We start from the raw sequence: 20,998 nt of genomic DNA, 5'->3' as shown, positions 1-20,998 counted from the left end.
AGAGTTGCAGGAGGTTATAGAGATAGGATGGAGAGAGGCCATGGAGGGATTTGAAAACAAGGATGAGATTATCATCAAGGTGTTACTTAACCAGGAACCAATGTAGGTCAGTGAGCACAGAAGGAGGGGTGGGAGTTAGTGCGAGTTAGGACACGGACAACGGTTTGGACGGCCTTAAGTTTAAGGAGGGTAGAATGTGGGAGGCCGGCCAGGAGTACATTAGTGTAGTCAAGTCTCAAGGTAACAAAGGCATGGATGAGGGTTTCAGCAGCAGATGAGCTGAGCAGCACAAGAGAAATAGGCGGTCTTAGTGATATCGCCGATATATGATCAGAAGCTCAACTTGGCACCAAGAAGAGGAAAAAGAGAGCAGACAGACCAAGAAAGATGGAAAGTATGAAGCATGCAAAGGAAAGAGACACAAGGAAGCAGGTTTACAATGAGAAAAGTGGTGGAGACAGCAAGATAGAGACAACAATATAAGTGAGATAAATCCATGGAGAGGGAGACAGAGAATAATATAAACACAAAGAGTGAGAGACAGAGGGCCCAAGTTTCCACATGATAAAAAACGGGCGCCTCTCCGAGCTGAGCGCCCGTTTTTCGCGCCTAAAAAAAAACGAGCGATTCTGGAGCGCTTTGCAGCTCCTTGTCTGCTTGGCGCGGTGCCCAGGGGGGCGGAGCCTACACTCGCGCCGATTTTGTAAGTGGGAGGGGGCGGGTACTATTTAAATTAGTTTTTTTCCTGCCGGCGACGCTGCACGTGCGTGTTGGAGCGTTCGCGCATGCCCAGTGTGAAAAAAAACATTGGCACTCGGCCATTTTTGTAGTTCTTTGTAGTTCTTTGTAGCTGTTTAGTTTTTGAACATTTTTTAATAAAAGTACATTGTCATCAGCACAGAGGCTTCTTGTAGCAGTGAGAAGGGTGCAGGAAGCCTCAGAAAGTTGAGGCAGCCGTTTCCCAACGACCTCCCCCTTTTGCCGTCAGGAAATGGCTCCTCAATTTCTGAGGCTTTCCCGCCAGCCGTCTGGAACGGCTCCATTCCCTCACCCCCCCCGCGTTCGGTCGGCTCCCTCCCCCCCCCCCCCCCCACCATGTTCGGTCGGCTCCCTCCCCCCCCCCCCACCATGTTCGGTCGGCTCCCTACCCCCCCCCCGCGTTCGGTCGGCTCCCTCGTTTTGTGAGGCTTGCTGCACCATTCTTCCTGCCTGAAGCACTTTCACACAGGTAGGAAGATGGTTTATTTAATCTTTTCTTTGCTTATAAATGTTTATTCAGGTTGGATTTATTTGTATAATATTTGTATAAGTATAAATAAGGATTGATTGTAGAATTTAATGAGTTCCCTTCCCCCCCCCCACCTCGTTCTGGACGCCTAATTTGTAACCTGCGCCTGTTTTTTTTTTTTATAAATGTGTAGAACAGGTTTTTTCAGTTCTACAAAAATCTTCACTTGCTCCATTCTACTTTAGTTTGGAGTACGTTTTCACTGTGGAAACTTTCAAATCAGGCATCAGTGGCCGGACACGCCCCCTTTTGAAGAAAAAATTCTGTTCCAAAGTAGAACTGTTCTACCTGACTAGAACTGCAGAAAAAAAAATGTGGAGAATTGCAAATTCTAAGATAGTCCGTTCTCCACCAGTTGCTCCTAAAAATCAGATGCAAATCATGTGGAAACTTGGGCCCAGAGAGTGGGGGACGAGCAAATCGATAGCTACATTAAAAAAAGGGTTTCTTCTTTTTGTCCTTGGTCAAAGCCATGGGGAGAAATCAAATAGGTTCTACTTCGCCCGCTGTTGAACGGAAAGATTTACTTGCGCCAGCCACAAGACATCGACACTTTGTAATGAAAGAACTTACTTTATATAGTGTCTTTGATAAATTCCACACAGTTTCCCAAAACATTTCACAGCCAATAAAGTGTAGCCACTGTTGTAAAATAGGGAAACCTGACAGCCAACTTATAAAGAAAAGCGTCCCACAAACAGCAAGGAGATAAATGATCACATAAACTTTAAAAAAAAAAATGATTAATGATGATGTCTGCCTCAGAGAGCTGTGGAGGCTGGGTCATTGACTATATTTAAGGCGGAGATAGACAGATTTTTGAGTGATAAGGGAGTAAAGGGTTATGGGGAGCGGGCAGGGAAGTGGAGTTGAGTCCATGATCAGATCAGCCATGTTCTTATTGAATGGCGGAGCAGGCTTGAGGGGCCAAATGGCCTACTCCTGCTCCTAATTCTTATGTTCTTATGTTGAGGGATATACATTGGCCAGTGTACTGACAGAGGTGCTGATTCACAAGTCAATGAGTGATTGCCCAGTGAGTATAGACCATGGCATCCTTTTCATTTTTCAGATCAACTCCCTATTCTAGTACAGTCACCTCAAACATAGAAACAGGACGAGCCTGTTTCACCACTCAATTAGATCATGGCTGATCTGTAAAAGCTGAGCATTGCTCCACACAGGCAAAACTGGCCGCTTGCTGGCTTTAAAATAAAAATTGTATGCTAGCAACGGATCGTAGTTCACAAGGTGCTTTATTCTACGGTATTATTTTCCTTTAACCAGAGCTCAGAAGACAGATTTTCTTTATTTTGACGACTGCAGTAACTTTGGAGCCTCTCTCAGTTCAGAGGGAGGACAGGAATGCCCATTTCATTGTCTATGTGATTCTGTACACAATTGACCCAAGGCATTAAACATTCCCGGGATTTTTGAAAACACCTTCCCTCAGCTTGGCACCTCTCCCTTATTCTTTAGTTGGCACTCAAAGATCTTCAATATGCTATAGCCCCCTGTCTCACAGGGCTTCCTTAAGCTGCACTCATGGGACATTTCTTCTTTCTTGTGCCAGGTGGCTCATTGCAATTTTGAGATGTGGGACCATGCTCACTAATTCCACATAGGACCCTCACAGGCAGCAAGAGTAAAATCATTTGTTCCTTCTCTCAGGGCTGGTTTCCAATAACAGTCCCAGAATGGGTAGCAGTCTCGCCTGTGGGTGCATGGCCCACTCCACGGACTTAAGCACAAAAAAAAAATCTAGGCTGACACTCCAGTGCCCTGCTGAGGGAGCGCTGCACTGTCGGAGGTGCCGTCTTTAAGTTGAACCGAGGCCCCGTCTGCCCTCTCAGGTGGAAGTGAAAGATCCCATGGCACTATATCGAAGAGCAGGGGAGTTATCCCCGGTGTCCTGGCCAATATTTATCCCTCAATCAACATAACAAAAAAAACAGATTATCGGGTCATTATCACATTGCTGTATGTGGGAGCTTGCTGTGTGCAAATTGGCTGCCGCGTTTCCCACATTACAACAGTGACTACACTCCAAAAGTACTTCATTGGTTGTAAAGTGCTTTGAGATGTCCGGTTGCCGTGAAAGACGCAATATAAATGCAAGTCTTTCTTTTCTTTTTATAGGGGAGACGGCAGCCTGCTAACCGAGTGTAGCATTCAGTCTGCCAAGCTACCACTTAGAAATAAAAATTATTTTCGTCAATAGTATTGCTACCCAACTGTGAGCTTGGGAGCAGGGAGAGCAAGAGCACCATACAAGAGAGGGCGAGAGCGAAACACAGCAGTTTATAAGACCTTTGGTGCAGTTAAGGGAACTCGCACAAGGGTCTGAAGCCCATACTTACCTGCTTTACGTGTGGCTCCTTTGCGAAGGACATTCGAGCCACAGACTGAGATGAGAGTGTCAGCTCCTGATCCTTCACTTCCCCTTCTTCAATCTCCACAATACCTTGGATCAGAAAAAAAAAATCATAAATTTTGGTTTAACCAACTATGTTAACAGCAAAACCTCCTGAAAAAAGTATTAAAAAAGGCAATATTTGTAAAGCAAAATACAATGTGTGTTTCATAATTTGCTCTGCCCAGGTGGTGTGTATTAACAATGATGCACTCAACTGATCGGTACAATTCAAAAAAGACTTGCAATTATATAGAACCTTTCACGACCACCGGACGTCTCAAAGCGCTTTACAGCCAATGAAGTACTTTTTAGAATGTAGTCACTGTTGTAATGTGGGAAACGCGGCAGCCAATTTGCGCACAGCAAACTCCCACAAACAGCAATGTGATAATGACCAGGTAATCTGCTTTTATGTTGTGTTGATTGAGGAATAAATATTGTCCAGGGCACCGGGGATAACTCCCCTGCTCTTCGTCGAAATAGTGCCATGGGATTTTTTATGTCCACCTGAGAGAAAGACGGCACACCTCCAACAGTGCAGCACTGGAGTGTCAGCCTAGATTTTGTGTGCTCAAGTCTCTGGAGTGAGACTTGAATCCACAACCTTCAGAATTCAGAAGCAGGAAACACTAGCTGAGTAACATTTAAACAGTGTTCTGACTGGCACAACATTCAATATTTGATCATGGACAAACACAATGCAGTATATCTTCACAAGATGCACAAACGTGCAGAACTTGCATCCAGTTCTAATTACACCACGCCGGGGGGGCGGGACAATGAATCATAGTAAAGAAATCCACCTCAAACAGAAGCAGCTGCAGTGATTTAGATGTAGATTTAGATAACAACCTACTTGAGATCTGGCTTTCCTGGTTCCTTGAATGCAAATGAACTACATTTGAATATGTTGTCATCCAAGAAAAAGGGAAGTGGAGTGACACTGTGAAAGCATCCCTTTACATTACAACACTTCATCTACATCAAAATCACAAATCAAATCACTGCAGCTGCTGCTGTTTGAGCTGGAGTTCTTTGCTATGATTTTTTTCAGCTTTCAAAGTCACTGCTCTTCTGTTGTGTATGCAATAACTGTTAGACTGAGTATTGTTTAACTCCAAGAAGTATGACCTTGGCTCTGCTTTATTAAGGCCCAAAGTGACTAATATACAAAATGGCTGGCCTTTTATACTTGGGCTGCACACATGTGCGTGCAGCCCAATGGTCTCTAACAGTGACGCCATCTCGTGGCTAGTGATCCCAAAAGTACATACATTACAATACCCCCACTGAGAAATTAACTCAGTCTTTTACAAATTGAGATGGTCCGGTGTTTTACGCTCCCGGGTTGACCGTCTCAGTTCAACTCCAGCCTTGGGTGAGTGTTCAGAGTCTGTTGTGACTGGTGGGAGGGATGTCAGGGATTGAAAGTTCATTTTCATTGAAGATGTCAGTGATTGAAGTCCCGATTTACTGATGACCACTGAGTCCTCTGATGACTGGGGGTAAGTTGCTTGGTCGTCGATTGTCTCTTCCTCTGACTGTTCTGGTTCGTCTGTGTGCCGCAGCTTTGTCTGATCCATATGTTTCCTGCATGTTTGCCCATTTTTGAGCTCGACAATAAATATTCTGTTGCCCTCCTTGGCCATGACAGTACTAGCGATCCATTTGGGACCCTGACCATAATTCAGAACATATACAGGATCATTTACAGAAATATCGTGTGACACAGCTGCACGATCGTGATACCCTTGCTGACTGTGTTCTATATTCAACATGATTATTTAAGTCAGGGTGTACAAGAGATAGCTTGGTCTTAAGACCTCTTTTCATCATTAGTTCAGCAGGCGAGACCCCGGTAAGCGTGGTCTTGTCCTGTAACTAAGCAGTCTGCTTGACAGGCGGGTCTGCAGGGACCCTTGGGTTACTCGCTTCATACTCTGCTTTATGATTTGGACAGCACGTTCTGCTTGCCCATTGGATGCAGGTTTGAACGGTGCTGACCTTACACGTTTGATACCATTGAGTTTGATGAACTCTTGAAATTCCTGACTGGTGAAGCACCATCCGTTGTCGTTAACAACGATGTCAGGCAGACCATGTGTCGCGAACATGACACTGAGATTCTCAATGGTAGCTGTGGATGTGCTGGATGACATGATTATACACACTATTCACTTCGAATATGCATCCACCACAACTAAAAACATCTTCCCCAGGAAGGGACCTGCAAGTCTATGTGGATCCTGGACCAAGGTTTCGATGGCCACGACCACAGACTCAGCGGCGATTCCGCTGGTGCTTTGCTGAGCTGCATGCAAGTGTTGCACTGATGCACACATGATTCCAGCTCAGAGTCAATTCCCAGTCACCATACATGAGACCTGGTGATGGCTTTCATCATTACAATGCCGGGATGTGTGCTATGTAGCTCATGTACAAATTTCTCTCTCCCTTTCTTGGGCATAACAATTGCCCCACAGTATACAATCCGACTGAATAGACAGTTCGTCTTTGCGACGAATGTAAGGTTTGGTCTCCTCGCACATTTGCTTGGGTATGGCAGACCAATCATCTTTGAGGATGCAACTCTTCACTACCGATAAAATCGGGTCCTGGCTGGTCCAGGTCTTAACTTGTTCAGCCGTGACAGGGGTCCCTTCACTCTCAAAAGCATCCATAACTAACAATAGGTCCGCCGGTTGTGGCGTTTCCACCTCCGGTGTGGGCAACAGCAGACGACTCAAAGCATTGGCACAATTCTCGGTGCCAGGTCTATGGCGAATGACATAATCATAAGCGGATAATGTCAGCGCCCACCTCTGGATGCGGGATGAAGCATTGGTATCAATACCTTTGTTTTCAGGAACAGTGAAATGAGCAGCTTGTGATCTGTCACCAGTTCAAACTGAAGACCAAAGAGGTACAGATGCATCTTTTTAACCCCATACACACAGGCTAATGCTTCTTTCTCTACCATGCTGTAGGCTCTTTCTGCTTTAGGCAAACTTTTTGAAGCATCCGCGACTGGTTGAAGTTTACCCGACTCATTAGCTTGTTGGAGTATGCAACCAATTCCATATGACGAAGCATCACAGGCCAATACTAAACGTTTACATGGGTCATAATGTACCAGCAGCTTGTTAGAGCAAAGCAGATTAGTGGCTTTCTCAAAAGCTCCATCTTGAGACGCACCCCACATCCAGTTGTCACCTTTTCTTAGCAGCATGTGCAGTGGTTCTAATAAGGTGCTCAATTTAGGTAGGAAGTTACCAAAGTAGTTGAGTAAACCCAGGAACGAACGCAGCTCTGTCACATTCTTGATGGCCTTGGTTTTCGTGTCCGTGGGCCTCATGCCGTCAGCAGTAATTTTCCTCCCCAGGAATTCGACCTCTGGTGCCATGAAGACGCACTTCAGTCCGAGTCCCACTTCGTCCAGACGATGTAGAACCTCTTCCAGGTTGTTCAGATGTTCCTCGGAGTCACGACCCCTGATCAGGATATCATCTTGGAACACGACAGTTTTGGAACGGACTTCAGTAGACTCTCCTTGTTCCTCTGAAATATTGCTGCAGCCGAGCAAATTCCAAAAGGGCACCTGTGATAAATAAACAGTCCTTAATGCACGTAAGTCTCTTCGACATCTCGACCAGCTCCTGTGTCATATAGGCCCACGTCAAGTCCAGTTTGGTGAACGACATCCCCCCGGCTAGCATTGCAAACAAGTCATTAGCCTTCGGTAACGGGTACTGATCCTGTTTCGAAACCCTGTTGATCGTAGCCTTGTAGTCGCCACAGATTCTGACTGTGCCATCACTTTTCAGCACAGGAAAACTGGGGCTGGCCCATTCATTAAATTCAACCGGTGATATGATCCCTTCACGCTGGAATCTGTCCAGTTCGATTGTGACCTTCTCCCTCATCATATACAGCACTGCCTGAGCTTTATGATGGACGGGTCTTGCATCCGAGTCCACGTGGATCTGCACCTTGGCTCCCTTGAAGTTGCCGATGCCTGGTTCGAACAGCGAGGGGAACTTGCTCAGTACTTGGGCACATGTATCTTTCTCCAATGACAACTCCTTGATGTCCAAACACATCTGATTTTTTCAAGCCAGTTCCTGCCGAACAGGGTTGGGCCATTGCCTGGGACAACCCATAGTGGTAACTCGTGAACCGCACCATCATACGATAGTTTAATTATGGCACTGCCAATCACCGTTATGAGTTCTTTGGTGTATGTGCACAACTTGGCATTGACTGGACTCAGCCTGGGCCTCACAGCGTTAGCATCCCACAGCTTGTCGAATGCCCTCTGGCTCATTATCGATTGAATCGTCTCTTTTCACGTTGATCATTATCGGTTTGCTCTTAGTTAAGAATGAATACAGTCCATACACTTCCTCCTCTGGTATCTCGGATTCGCGCTAGTCTGACCATCATCATCCACGTGGTGTGTCGCAGCACGCTTGCTCATCTGCGCTGGAGATGCCCCACTCTCAGACAGCCTTTGCAACTATATTGCTTAAATCGGTGATTTCCCCCACAATGCCAACACGGAGAAATCGGATGCATTCCCGCTGGCAGACTTTGGGCAGCCACAGGTTTCACGTATGTAGTCGGGTAGGCCCTGCCATGTGCTGCACTGCCGAATACCGCATCAATCATATTTACAGTACTTATCGAGTTTCGATTTTTCACTGATATCTGCTTTAGACTTCTATCCGTCCTCATGCATGACTGAGCGATCGTGATGGCCCTGTTCAAGTTCAACGTCTTCACCAAGAGTACTTTACGCAGAATCACCTCGTGGTTGACACCGATTGCAAAGAAGTCCTGCAGCATGTCTGCCAACACAGCCCCAAACTTACACGGTCCCACTAGATGTCTCAGGTCGGCAACAAATTCCGCCGCATTCTGGCCCTCTGAGCGAACATGCGTGTAAAATCTGTACCTCAAGATGATGATGCCTTCGTCTGGCTTAAGGTGGTCCTGTACCAGTGTACACAATTCTTCATACGTCTTCTCTGTTGGACTCATAGGCAGGAGTAGATTCTTTATCAGACCATAAATTTTTGGACCGCAAACAGTGAGGAACATCGCCCGGCGCCGAGATGCGTCGCCGACCACCTCCATTTTGTTGGCCACGAAGAACTGGTTCAAACGGTTCACAAAGTTTGCCCTTTTCCTTCCACAAATCGCTCCAACAATCCAACTGTGCATGCAAAGGTTCTTGTTGCCGCATCGCCAAATGTTGTGTATGCAATAACTGATAGACTGAGTACTGTTTAACTCCAAGAGGTATGACCTTTGGCTCTGCTTTATTAAGGCCCAAAGTGACTAATATACAAAATGGCTAGCCTTTTATATTTGGGCTGCACACACACATGCGTGCAGCCCAATGGCCTCCAACAGTGACGCCATCTAGTGATCCCAAAAGTACATACACGACATCTTCCTTGCCTCAGAACAATGTCAGTGTTCTCGATCAGGCCAACATCCTCAGCATCGAAGCACTGACCACACTCGACCAGCTCTGCTGGGCGGGCCACATTGTTCGCATGCCGGACACAAGACTCCCAAAGCAAGCGCTCTACTCGGAACTCCTGCATGGCAAGCGAGCTCCAGGTGGGCAGAGGAAATGTTTCAAGGACACCCTCAAAACCTCCTTGATAAAATGCAACATTCCCACTGACACCTGGGAGTCCCTGGCCAAAGACCGTTCTAAGTGGAGGAAGAGCATCCAGGAGAGCGCTGAGCACCTTGAGTCTCGTCGCCAAGAGCATGCAGAAAACAAGCGCAGGCAGCGGAAGCAGCATACAACAAACCAGACTCCCCACCTACCCTTTCCTCCAACCACTGTCTGTCCCACTTGTGACAGAGACTGTAATTCCCGTATTGGACTGTACAATCACCTGAGAACTCACTTTTAGAGTGGAATCAAGTCTTCCTTGATTTCGAGGGACTGCCTAACATTACAACAGTGCAGCCAAAGGCAAATCTGTGGTTTTCTCACCATCAATTAAACTCGTAAATGTAAATGACCCCATCTACCTTGCAGCAGCAGCAGGATGCCCCAACGTGTTGGAACAATCACCTCCTACTCTGGTCTGATCATTTGTAAGGTTTTACACATTTCACGATCGAGGCACAGTAAGAGGCCACGAACTAAAATAGTTTAAAAGAAAACCTTTGGGACTGTTGGGCGGGAGAAAAGAATGGCAGCCTAGGCAGGTGGAAACTCATAACTGATTAATGCAATTTCTGCGGTCAGGAGCGAGGCCCTATTAAACATCGAGGCAAAAGGTTTTGATACAATCAAACAGAGGAGCCCATGGATTAATTGGCCGGAGGGGAAAATCAGTTCCCTATGGAGACTACAAGTCTGCGAAAACCCAGGACAACAAAGGATCCCACAAGGCGTACATTTTTGGATAACGGGGCACATCTTTTGCCCTGTCAATTCAGTGTGTGAATTGTGGCCATCCAAACAGATCCAGACCCATCATCACAGCCATCGAGACTCATCCAGACGCATTAACTGAAAAGCAGCCCAGCAAGAGGTGTGTATAATCAAATGGATATATATGCAAAAGCTGAGAACAACAGATCAGAACGAGATGAGGAACATCAGAGAGGAATAACAGGTCGAAGAAACACCTCAGTACAGCAGGTCAAAGGAACAATGACCACGAAGCAGGCAGCTGGGACCCAACACATTCCCAAGCTCCACGAGCCAACAATCGACAACAGCAGCAACTGGCTGGATGGGTGATTGTATGTCTTCGATCAATCTCCAAGTAGTCTTGTTCTGTAATTTTTAGTTTATTACACAAAAAACAACTAACAATTGGGTTTAAGCCTAAACTTTGCGTTACGTGGAGTCCTTCCTGTAATTCCAGAGGTCTATGAATCAAAGTAGAGTGGAAAACGAACACCCTACACATTACACTTGTGTCGTGACGCGAGCACAGAACCAGTTCTGCATCAAATTCACGACTCTCTGCCTCCTCTTGGTTAGTTACATGCAATTTCAAGGTGACGAAAACAAAAAAAGATTCTGGCAATGTCGTCCCTGGGTCAACGTTCATTTATTTTCAAAGGTGACAGCATCAGACAGAGCAACGCGACAAAACAAGGAAGTTACATACCCCAAAAGGAATGAACCCAGTTCGGAGGAGACAGAAGACACAGCTTAGTATGTAAAGGTTACGTAAAAGGTGGACCTAAAAGATCTCATGGCACTGTCTATTTTGAAGAAGAGCGGGGGAATTATCCCCAGTGTCTTGGCCAATATTTATCCCTTAATCAAGGTAACAAAGACAGATTATCTGCTCATTATCTCATTACTGACTGTGGGAGCTTGCTGTGTGCAAATTAGCTGCCGCGTTTCCTACGTTACAACAGTGACTACACTCCAAGAGTACTTCATTGGCTGTAAAGCGCTTTGAGACATCCAGTGGTCGTGAAAGGTGCTATATAAATACAAGTCTTTCTTTCTTTAACCACAGAGACCGAGGAAGATAATACCCAAGGTGGCAAAACCAACAATCTTCTTCATTCATTGGTAACTTCCACATATCCAACTGTGCAAAGGATAGGAATCTTGAACGTATAACATGGAAACCAGTTTGGAGCACGGCAGTGCCAAGAACGTCACCTGGAGCAGTCAGGTTAAGATAATAATACGTTGGGAATGCAAATTATTTCAAATAGCTGTGTTGCTGGCGGCGAGGGCATGGTCAGATAAAAGGCTTGCATTTCTAGAATGCTCATCACAACCTCAGGACATCCCAGAGTGCTTCATAGCCGATGAAGTATCTTTGAAGTGCAGTCAATGTTATAACGTAGGAAACGCGGCAGCCAATTTGTGCACAGCAAGCTCCAACAAACAGGAAATGAGATGGCAAGATGGTTTGAATATTGGCCCCCCAATATTGAGGAAACATAAGGAGGATGAACATTTCTCAGCGGCTCCTGACCAGCTAAAGAACACTGGAATTACATTTTATTACGCCTTTCACTAAATTGCTGATGGCCTTTCCTAGAATCCTTTCAAATAAATCTAATTATTCTGGAATCACCTTGCCTATGCCACTTAATACTTTATACACCTCAACCAGGTCTCTTTATAACCTGCTTCTTTACAGATTGTAGTGTTTAAGCTTCTCTAATCTATCCTCGTAGCTCATCCCTTTCCATTTGGATGATTCATACGGCTTTCTCCGTATCCCATCCAATGTATGTCTGTGCCCTTTGAAGTGCAGATAAAACATTTCTCAATACAGGCAAGATCAATTCTGGACAATTAGTCAACATTCCAAACATCAAACCACATATCCCGTGAAGCTCATAGGTTCGGTTCCCCTGATCCGGGTTAACTGATCTCAAATGGGACAGCAGCTGTGGTGTCACAATTAGTCCAAAGTGCCCTAGGCTTTGGGCCATGGGGAAGGGAAGGAACCCCCAGGGCAATATGCATGTGTTAATGTTGGATGAGGAGAGAGTCATGCTTGTAAAATCCTCCATGGTTTACTCAAAGGAGGTCATCATCATCATCATCATCATCATCATGTGGTCCCTCATGTCGAGGATGACTTGCTTCCGCGCCAAAAAGGGATGAGTTCGCAGGTGTTTCGATGAGGGACCTAATATTCCAGATCCAGAACTGCATGTTGAAGGGTGGATTTTTTTTTTAAACGTGGGGTGACCGTTGTACACCAGCCACCACACAGGCTTGACAGAGCTAGGTCTTGGTCCTGGTCCAGTGGCAAGGATTAACTAAGACGACTGGAGACCAGCTCTGCTGCACGGATCTAGTGTGCACACATATCGCTGGTCCGTGCTGCCCCTGGGCCCTCGCCTCTTCTGGGAGGTACTAGCAAGTTGACAACACCAGCAAGAATCAGCACATTCAGGATAGCATTGGGAAAAAGCAGAATGTTGGCTGATTTTCTGAAGAGTGATCTTCAGAACTCAACCTTTGTTTTGGTACAGTTAAGGTAAAGAGGTGTATGGGTTACTTTTGCTTTGATCAAGGTAGAAGAAGTCAGTGAGGAAAGTAAGTTAGTTTTTTATAAAACACACAACGACCCCTTTGTCAGCAGAGGTTCGATGCAGAGTAAAGCGCTCTCGGCACTGCCCTATCTCTGTGGTCAGGCACACCACTGATCAGGGGTTAAACATTCGCTGTACTGCTCCATCAATACTCCTGAACCCCAACCTCAGAACTGTTCCTCAGACTGTACGCGCGACATTCCAGAGGTCCTCTAAATGAAACTGACAATTTAGTGCCAGTTGGTGCTGAACAGGTAATTCGTACCCACATGGAGCAGAACTGAAATTGCTCCAAACCCATTTAAATAAGGACCCTTCCGCAGCAGAGAGACTTTTTATGCCTCATGTCTGGGCTAGACTTGAATCCACAAAGATGAAGGGACTTGTGTTGAAATTGGCAGGAAAGAAAGTGTTCTTGAATACAATACCTGCTTCTAATTATAGTGCAGCATTCCAGAATTTGGTGAGGAAGAGAAGGCAGAGTAAAAGTAACTGGTAGGAAAGCTTATAACACCATTTAATCCTCACAGGGTTAAGACCATACCAGTGAGGCCACACCTAGCAGCAGGTCAGGGCCATAAAAGGAGCGGAGGTGCAGCGCCATTTCAGGGAGCAGCACGAGCTGCGACGGCAGCGAAGAGTGACGTCATCAAGGTCCAGGTCGGTGATTGGAGCATGAGCAGATACAGCAGGAGAGACGAGGTCGGGGCAAAGGAGGGCGAGAGACTGTGGAGGGATGTGATCAGGGCCCAGGAGAGGCGTGAGTTCGGGGCCAGAAGAGGAGAGGACCCAGGGGCAGCACAGGACAGCCCACGCTGCGATATGTGTGCGTACTAGGTCCGTGCAGCAGAGCTGGTCTCCAGTCGTCCTGGTTAATCCTTGCCACTGGACCAAGACCTAGCTCTGTCAAACCCGTGTGGTGGCTAGTGTTCAACAGCCACCACACGTTAAAAAAATCCACGCACAGGCATCTTCCACCCTTCAGGATGTAGTTCAGGACCTGGAATATTAGGTCCTTCATTGAAACACCTGTGAACTCATCCTTTTTGGTGTGGAAGCAAGTTATCCTCGCTTCGAGGGACTGCTTATGATGAGGTTGTGTAAAATGTGCCAAGGAATTGGTGATAGAGAATGGCATGAACCGTCCCTTGCTGCAACATGTGTAAGTAGGGTGTGTGCACTTAAAATAAATCCTTCTCTGAAAGGAAGAATTCATTGCTGGCTGCATCTTACATTTGTTTCAAAACGCAGTTTCTTTCAGTCAGGTGCCCTGAGGTTATTTTAGCATCCAGCTTGTTACATCTTGACATTCAAAGCTGAAGCAAAAGCCTTAAAAAATAATGTCATATCTATGTGACAAAAAAAATTGTCTATTTGTATAGATGTCTATTTACAAAAACCTCGCTAATGATCGAGGCAAAATAAAATTAAGAAAAAGAAACATATTTGGTGCCTCTGGGCGCATTCTGTTTCTATAAATGATCTTGCCAATAATGGTGATGCAATAATGCAGAACAGAGCGGTCAAATCCAAGGGAACTGTTGAGAGTTTCTGATGATAACACAGACTGCAAAGTCATTTACACAAGTTACTTTGTCAAATTAAAGGAGGTACACAGAGTTCAGGGTAAACATGTTCCCACAAAGAAAAGGGTAGGACTGCCACTAGCCAAATGGATGATGAGGTGCATACAGGGTAAGGTAAGGCAAAAAAGGGAAGCCCATCTCAGATCTCGTGAGCTCAATACTGCGGAAAGCCTAGAAGAGTACAGGAAGTGCAGGGGTGAAATTAATAAGGAAATTAGAAAAGCAAAAAGAGGGCATGAAAAAATACTGGCAAGTAAAAGCAAAGAAAACCCAAAGATGTTTTACAATTACATAAAGAGCAATTGGATAACGAAGGAAAGAGTAGGGCCTATTAGGGTCCAAAATGGTGATCTGTGTGTGGAGGCGGAGGATGTGGGTAAGGTACTAAGTGAACACTTTGAGGCTGTCTTCACAAACGAGGGGGAACGATGCCAATGTTGAAATTCAGGAGGAAGATAGTGAAATATTTGATGGGATAAACATAGTAAGAGAGGAAGTATTAAGGGGTTTAGCATCTTTGAAAGTAGATAAATCACCAGGACCGGATTAACTATATCCAAGGCTACTAAAAGAAACAAGGGAAGAAATGGGGAAAAAGCAGGAATATGGTGTTGAGATAGAGGATCAGCCATAATTCATATTGAATGGCGGTGCAGACTCGAAGCGCCGAATGGCCTACTACTGCTCCTATTTTCTATGTTTCTATCTAAATTGCGGAGGCTCTGACCATCATTTTTCAATTCTCCCTGGCTATAGGAGTTGTGCCAGAGGATTGGAGAACTGCTAACATTGTACTATTGTTTAAAAGGGGAGGAAGGGATAAACCGAGCCATTACAGGCCAGTTAGTTTAACCTCGGTGGTGGGTAAATTACTGGAATCAGTAATTTACCCTGTAGGTTACGGCACTCCAAGTACCTTTCAAATTTCTGAGGGACGGTATAAACCTTCATTTAGAAAGACACAGATTAATCAAAGTCAGTCAGCATGATTTGTTAAGGGAAGGTCACGTCTAACTCGATTGAGTTCTTTGAGGAGGTAACAAGAAGGGTCAATGAGGGCAGTGTTTTTGATGTAGTTTACATGGATTTTAGCAAGGCTTTTGACAAGGCCCCACATGGTAGTCTGATCAAAAAAGTAAAAGCTCATGGGATTCATGGGAGAATGGCAAATTGGATCCAAAATTGGCTCAGTGGCAGGAAGCAAAGTATAATGGTTGAGGGGTGTTTTTGTGACTGGAAGGCTGTTTCCAGTGGGGTTCCACAGGGCTCAGTACTAGGTCCCTTACTTTTTGGCATGTATATTAATGATTTAGACTTAAATGTAGGGGGTATGATTAAGAAATTTGCAGATGATACAAAAATTGGCCGTGTGTTTGACAGTGAGGAGGAAAGCTCTAGACTGCTGGAAGATATCGATAAACTGGTCAGTTGGGCAGAAACGTGGAAAATGGAATTAATTCCGTAAGTGTGAGGTAATGCATTTGGGGAGGGGCAACAAGGCAAGGGAATACACAATAAATGGGAGGATACCGAGAGATGTGGAGGAACAGAGGGACCTTGGAGTATATGCCTACAGATCCTTAATGGTAGCAGGACAGGTCGATAAGGTAGTTAAAAAGGCATATGGAATAATAAAAAGAGTTATCCAGCCTAATCCCACTTTCCAGCTCTTGGTCCGTAGCCCTGTAGGTTACAGCACTCCAAATACCTTTTAAATTTTTATTAGCTGAGGCATAAAACACAAAAGCAAGGAAGTTGTGCTAGAACTGTATACAACATTAGTTAGGCCACAGCTGGAGTACTGCATGCAGTTCTGGTCTCTACATGACAGGAAGGATGTGATTGCACTGGAGAGGGTGCAGAGGAGATTTACGAGGACATTGCCAGGACTGGAAAACTTTAGCTATGAGGAAAGATTGGATAGGCTGGGGTTGTTTTCCTTGGAACAGAGGAGGCCGAGGGGAGATTTAATTGAGGTGTATAAAATTATGAGGGGCCTAGATAGAGTGGATAGGAAGGGCCTATTTCCCTTAGCAGAGGGGTCAATAACCAAGGAGCATAGATTTAAAGTAATTGGCAGAAGGGTTAGAGGGGAGATGAGGAAACATTTCTTCACCCAGAGGGTGGTGGGGGTCTGGAACTCGCTGTCTGAAAGGGTGGTAGAGGCAGAAATCCTCACCACATTTAAAACATGCTTGGATGTGCACTTGATGTGCCATAACCTACAGGGCTATGGACCTAGAGCAGGTAAGCAGGATTAGGCTGGGTAACTCTTTTTTGATCGGCATAGACATGATGGGCCCAACGGCCGCCTTCTGTGTCAAAATGTTCTATGATTCTATGATTTTTTTCCAGAGGGATATCCAAACATGTTCAATGTTTCAACCCAAAAGAAACAGATCTCACTCCCAATAGGTGACATTTGTCACGCCTGACCCTCTGTGTTTAGTGCAAGTTGCTTCTCCCGAGTGTTTCAGGTTCAGTGTAATGGGCCAAGTGAGATGGGGAGAGTAAATTACAAGACTGACTACATGTGCTTATGAGTAGCCCTGACATTTGTGGACTGACATTATTTACTGTGATTGAAAGGCTGCATTAGAGGGAGCAGCGTGTGGTGGCCCGGCCCGGTAATCGGTGCGGTCCCGGCCTGCAAGACCATCAGCAGGCCGGGGCCATTAGAGGGAGCAGTGCAGGGGGGGGGGGGGGGGGGGGGAAGGAGGGCGACGGCCACGAAGCCAGGTCACTGATTGCAGTGCAGGCAGGCACAGCAGGAGGGGCGAAGGAGAGGCAAGAGTTTGTAGAGGGAACTGACCGGGGCCCAGGAGACACAGACTAACTGATCATTTCTCTCATTCGCAACTTGGTTGCCAAGGAAACTGCACCATTCCTTTAAGAAACAAGAAAAGCTGAAAGCAACCCTGAAAAGATTAACCCACTGAGGAGTTTTACTTCAGTATTTTTACCTGCAATCTTTTTGTTGCAAATCATTGATTTTAAATACTTTTGATCAGTGGTTTAGCCTGTACACAGTAGGCTATCGGGACACCGTCTCAATTGATTAGTATTAGGCACCGTACGTGTTCTCCACGAAGCAATTCATTGGAATTGGACTGTTAGTCCTGGGGGTTACATTCGAGGTTTCTTTGCTCTCGATATTTTTGGCTCGCCCCGTCTGAAACTGCTTTCAGATGAGCCCAGCTTTGTGTGTTAGAGCCAGAGTGGATGTGCCAGTGAGTGAGAAAGCAAAGGAGGGGCAAAAAAGAATGAAAACCATAGATCTCAGATCAGTGAAAACGTGATCTGCTTCAAGCCGTTAACATGAGAAAAACGTGCTGGGGGAAACCCAAAATAACAGCCATGTCTTAAGGTGTGGCGACAATAATTCTAGAGACTATTGGGTGAATTTTCTGCAGCAAAGCAAGGCAGTGGAAGGACCTACACAAGTCAACTTGCGATACAGTAAACACCTAGGTATTCTAGTCCAATGCTGCACAGCAGGTGTACCTGCTTAATCCAGCCCCTCGTGGGCTGGACCCCTCATTGGGTGGACTTTGGCAGAGAGGGAGGGGCACAATGAGGCTGCCTCCCAATAAAGGGTGGTGAGCAATGGGTCAACGCAGGCAGCAATCCGTCTGCCGGCAACCCATTTCCATGCTGTCACAAATTCAGCTCCGTTTGATCCTGAATCTTGCACCTGGGCCTAGGGCTTAGCTCTTGCCAACCTGCAACTAACCTTCCTGCGCTGTGTCCTTGTGGGGAGAGAACGTGCACTGAAACGTGACAATTCTCAGCAGTTTGGTTTGGAGATATTTGGAAGTACAGTGATAAACGTCCATGCACATCAGACTTCTGGCTCGGCCAAAATATGAAAGAGCAATGGCTCAATAAACAAAAAAATTTAATGACCCTTCCCTTTGCAGCAGCCAATTGCATTATACTTTGCAGCTGACATGCTCTTTATTTCCCAACGCAGACCACACATGGACAGCATTCTGTGGAGGTGGTACTGTACCTGTATTTTGGGCACTGATGAATGCCACCTTGTTGGTGCCGGGCTTGATTCTGATAAAGCCACACTCTCGATGCATCGGCTTCTTGGTTTCTGGATTGAAACCATTAAATCTGTAAAATAAGTGAGGAAAGTTAGTCAGAGTATGGTGTGAAGGATTAACAATCGTTACTGGAAAGTGAGGGTTATCAGGTATATTTACAACTGGAGTGAAGAACAGGTGGGACTTCTCGGGCATATCCCAAGCAAAGTCACCTGCATATAAAATCATCATCATAGGCATAGAAATCGAGGAAGACTTGCTTCCACTCTAAAAATGAGTTCTCAGGTGACTGAACAGTCCAATACCGGAATTACAGTCTCTGTCACAGGTGAGATAGACAGTCGTTGGAGGAAAGGGTGGGTGGGACAGGTTTGCTGCACGCTCCTTCCACTGCCTGTGCTTGCTTTCTGCATGCTCTCGGCGATGAGACTCGAGGTGCTCAGCGCCCTCCCGGATGCAATTCCTCCACTTAGGGCAGTCTTTGGCCAGGTACTCCCAGGTGTCGGTGGGGATGTTGCATTTTATCAAGGAGGCTTCGAGGGTGTCCTTGAAACGTTTCCTCTGCCCACCTGGGGCTCGCTTGCTGTGTAGGAGTTCCGAGTAGAGCGCTTGCTTTGGGAGTCGTGTGTCAGGCATGTGAACAATGTGGCCCGCCCAATGGAGCTGGTCGAGTGTGGTCAGTGCTTTAATGCTGGGTGACCGCATATAAAAAGAATGCTGCTCGCCACAAGGCCTCCATACTCCTACACTAGAGCAGGCAATTTCTACTGACTTACTGGAGACAAGCACAAACTTCATTCCTCTCTCAAAATGAGTATTTTGTTTTAGCTGATTACTTTTTAAAAACAGGGCATGATTTCTCCAGATCTTTTCTTTCTCTGTGTTCTCCTTGTACAACGTACCATACCCAGCTAAGAGGATGGACAGAGCGTGCCAATTTTTGTATGACGGTCCTCAGCTATTCTTGCAGAGAAGATTTTAGCTGCCACTTAGCACCTCCTCACAATTGAACAGCCAAGCCTGGTGACTCATTATGTAATGAAACAGGTACAAGCATACCCGCTTGCACTCTGTGCGGTAACATGCTGTTGTTTGCTGACCCAATCATTGCCATAACATTCCTACAACCCAAACCCTCACCTGTTCATACAAATAATGACATAAGCCAGCTGTACACCATAATCCTTTCAGATTACATAGAACCAGGCTCCAGACGAGCCTCCTCCCACCCTACTTCATCCAACCTTATTAACACATCCTTCTATTCCTTTGTCCCTCAGGTATTTATCTAGCTTCCCCTTAAATGAATCTACGCTATTCGCCTCAACTACTCCATATGTCAGCGACTTCCACATTCTCAGGGCAAGAAGTTTCTCTTGAGGGTTACAGCACCTCAGCAATCCAAAATAAATGGAGGCAGATTTTCCTGCCCGTCTGGGACTATTGGATTGCTTAGGCGCAGCAAATACAGGAAAAATAGGGTGGAGAGAAATTCACACTAATAAAGGAACACATCCAATTGATTAAAGAATCAGCCAGGCTCCTTTGTTGTGCACAAGTTGGCTGCCGCGTTTCCCACATTACGACAGTGACTACACTCCAAAAGTACTTCATTGGCTGTAAAGTGCTTTGAGACATCCGGTGGTCATGAAAGGCGCTATATAAAATGCAAGTCTTTCATTTTCTTTCTTTACGGTACGAATCCTCCCCTCCCAGTTCTCTTGCGTTCGCAATGCCCTGGAGATCCAACAGCCCCAGATGCAGAACAGGTAAAACTGCCTCATACACTGCAAGCAGTAATCCTACCAATTGCTGATCTATGGCTATTCACTTAAACCTCCCACCCTTCCTTGCAAAGCACCATCAACACTACCTACTTACTCTACAAATGCAATTTTAGTAACAAAATAAATTCCAGCTTCTTGGTCGGCAAACCTTCCTTCACTGTTTTGGGCAAACCAACACTTGTGCTGCTGATCAGCAACTGGACAGAGCTGACAAAGCTGTGCACTCGGCTATTACTTTGCTGAACATTGCAAAAAAGACATTCTGACTTACGCGATGTTCAGCATGGGCTGGCCAACGTGCGTGACCTGGACTTCCTCCATGTACTGGAAAGGTTTTATAGTTGGGTAGCAGCCTTTCCCCGGGGCCTCGGAAATCCAGCTTCCCAACATCCAAGACAGAGGCTCAATAGCTGGGTTCAGATGAACAACTAGAGGGGGAAAAAGGTCAATGGAAAAGTTTTTATAACAAGAACTTACATTTCTATAGACCCTTTCATGACCTCAGGAAATCCCAAGTGCTTTAAGCCAGTGAAGTACATTTGAAGTGTTGTAAAATAGAAAACGCCAATTGGTGCACTGCAAGGTCCCGCTAACAGCAATGAGATAAATGGACAGATAATCTGTTTTTGTTGATTGAGGGATAAATATTGGCCAGCATTATGTCCCCTGCTCTTCAAAATAGTGCCACGGGAACTTTATGTCCACCTGAGGGGGCAGACAGAGCCTTGTTTTAACGTCTGATCCGAAAGTCTGCACCTCCGACAGTGCCGTGCTGTAAAAGAAAACTCAAGAGTCCATGATCCCAGCAGGAA

General features: G+C 45.8%; 1 protein-coding gene across 3 annotated transcripts in view; it reads right to left on the bottom strand.

Annotated features, from left to right (window-relative positions):
• The window catches only part of thap4 (THAP domain containing 4), an 86,972-nt gene that overhangs the window by 14,445 nt on the left and 51,529 nt on the right, over nucleotides 1-20,998 (bottom strand). For all 3 annotated transcript variants that reach the window (XM_070882184.1, XM_070882186.1, XM_070882185.1), the window contains 3 exons: nucleotides 20,458-20,614; nucleotides 18,360-18,469; nucleotides 3,649-3,752 (listed from right to left, as the gene is read on the bottom strand). In XM_070882184.1, the coding sequence (XP_070738285.1) occupies nucleotides 3,649-3,752; nucleotides 18,360-18,469; nucleotides 20,458-20,614 (371 nt within the window). The remainder of the gene's footprint in view (nucleotides 1-3,648; nucleotides 3,753-18,359; nucleotides 18,470-20,457; nucleotides 20,615-20,998) is intronic.

This window comes from Pristiophorus japonicus, chromosome 6 (genome assembly GCF_044704955.1).
Source record: "Pristiophorus japonicus isolate sPriJap1 chromosome 6, sPriJap1.hap1, whole genome shotgun sequence".
Classification (NCBI taxonomy): domain Eukaryota; kingdom Metazoa; phylum Chordata; class Chondrichthyes; family Pristiophoridae; genus Pristiophorus; species Pristiophorus japonicus.
This window is presented reverse-complemented; position numbering and strand designations above follow the sequence as displayed.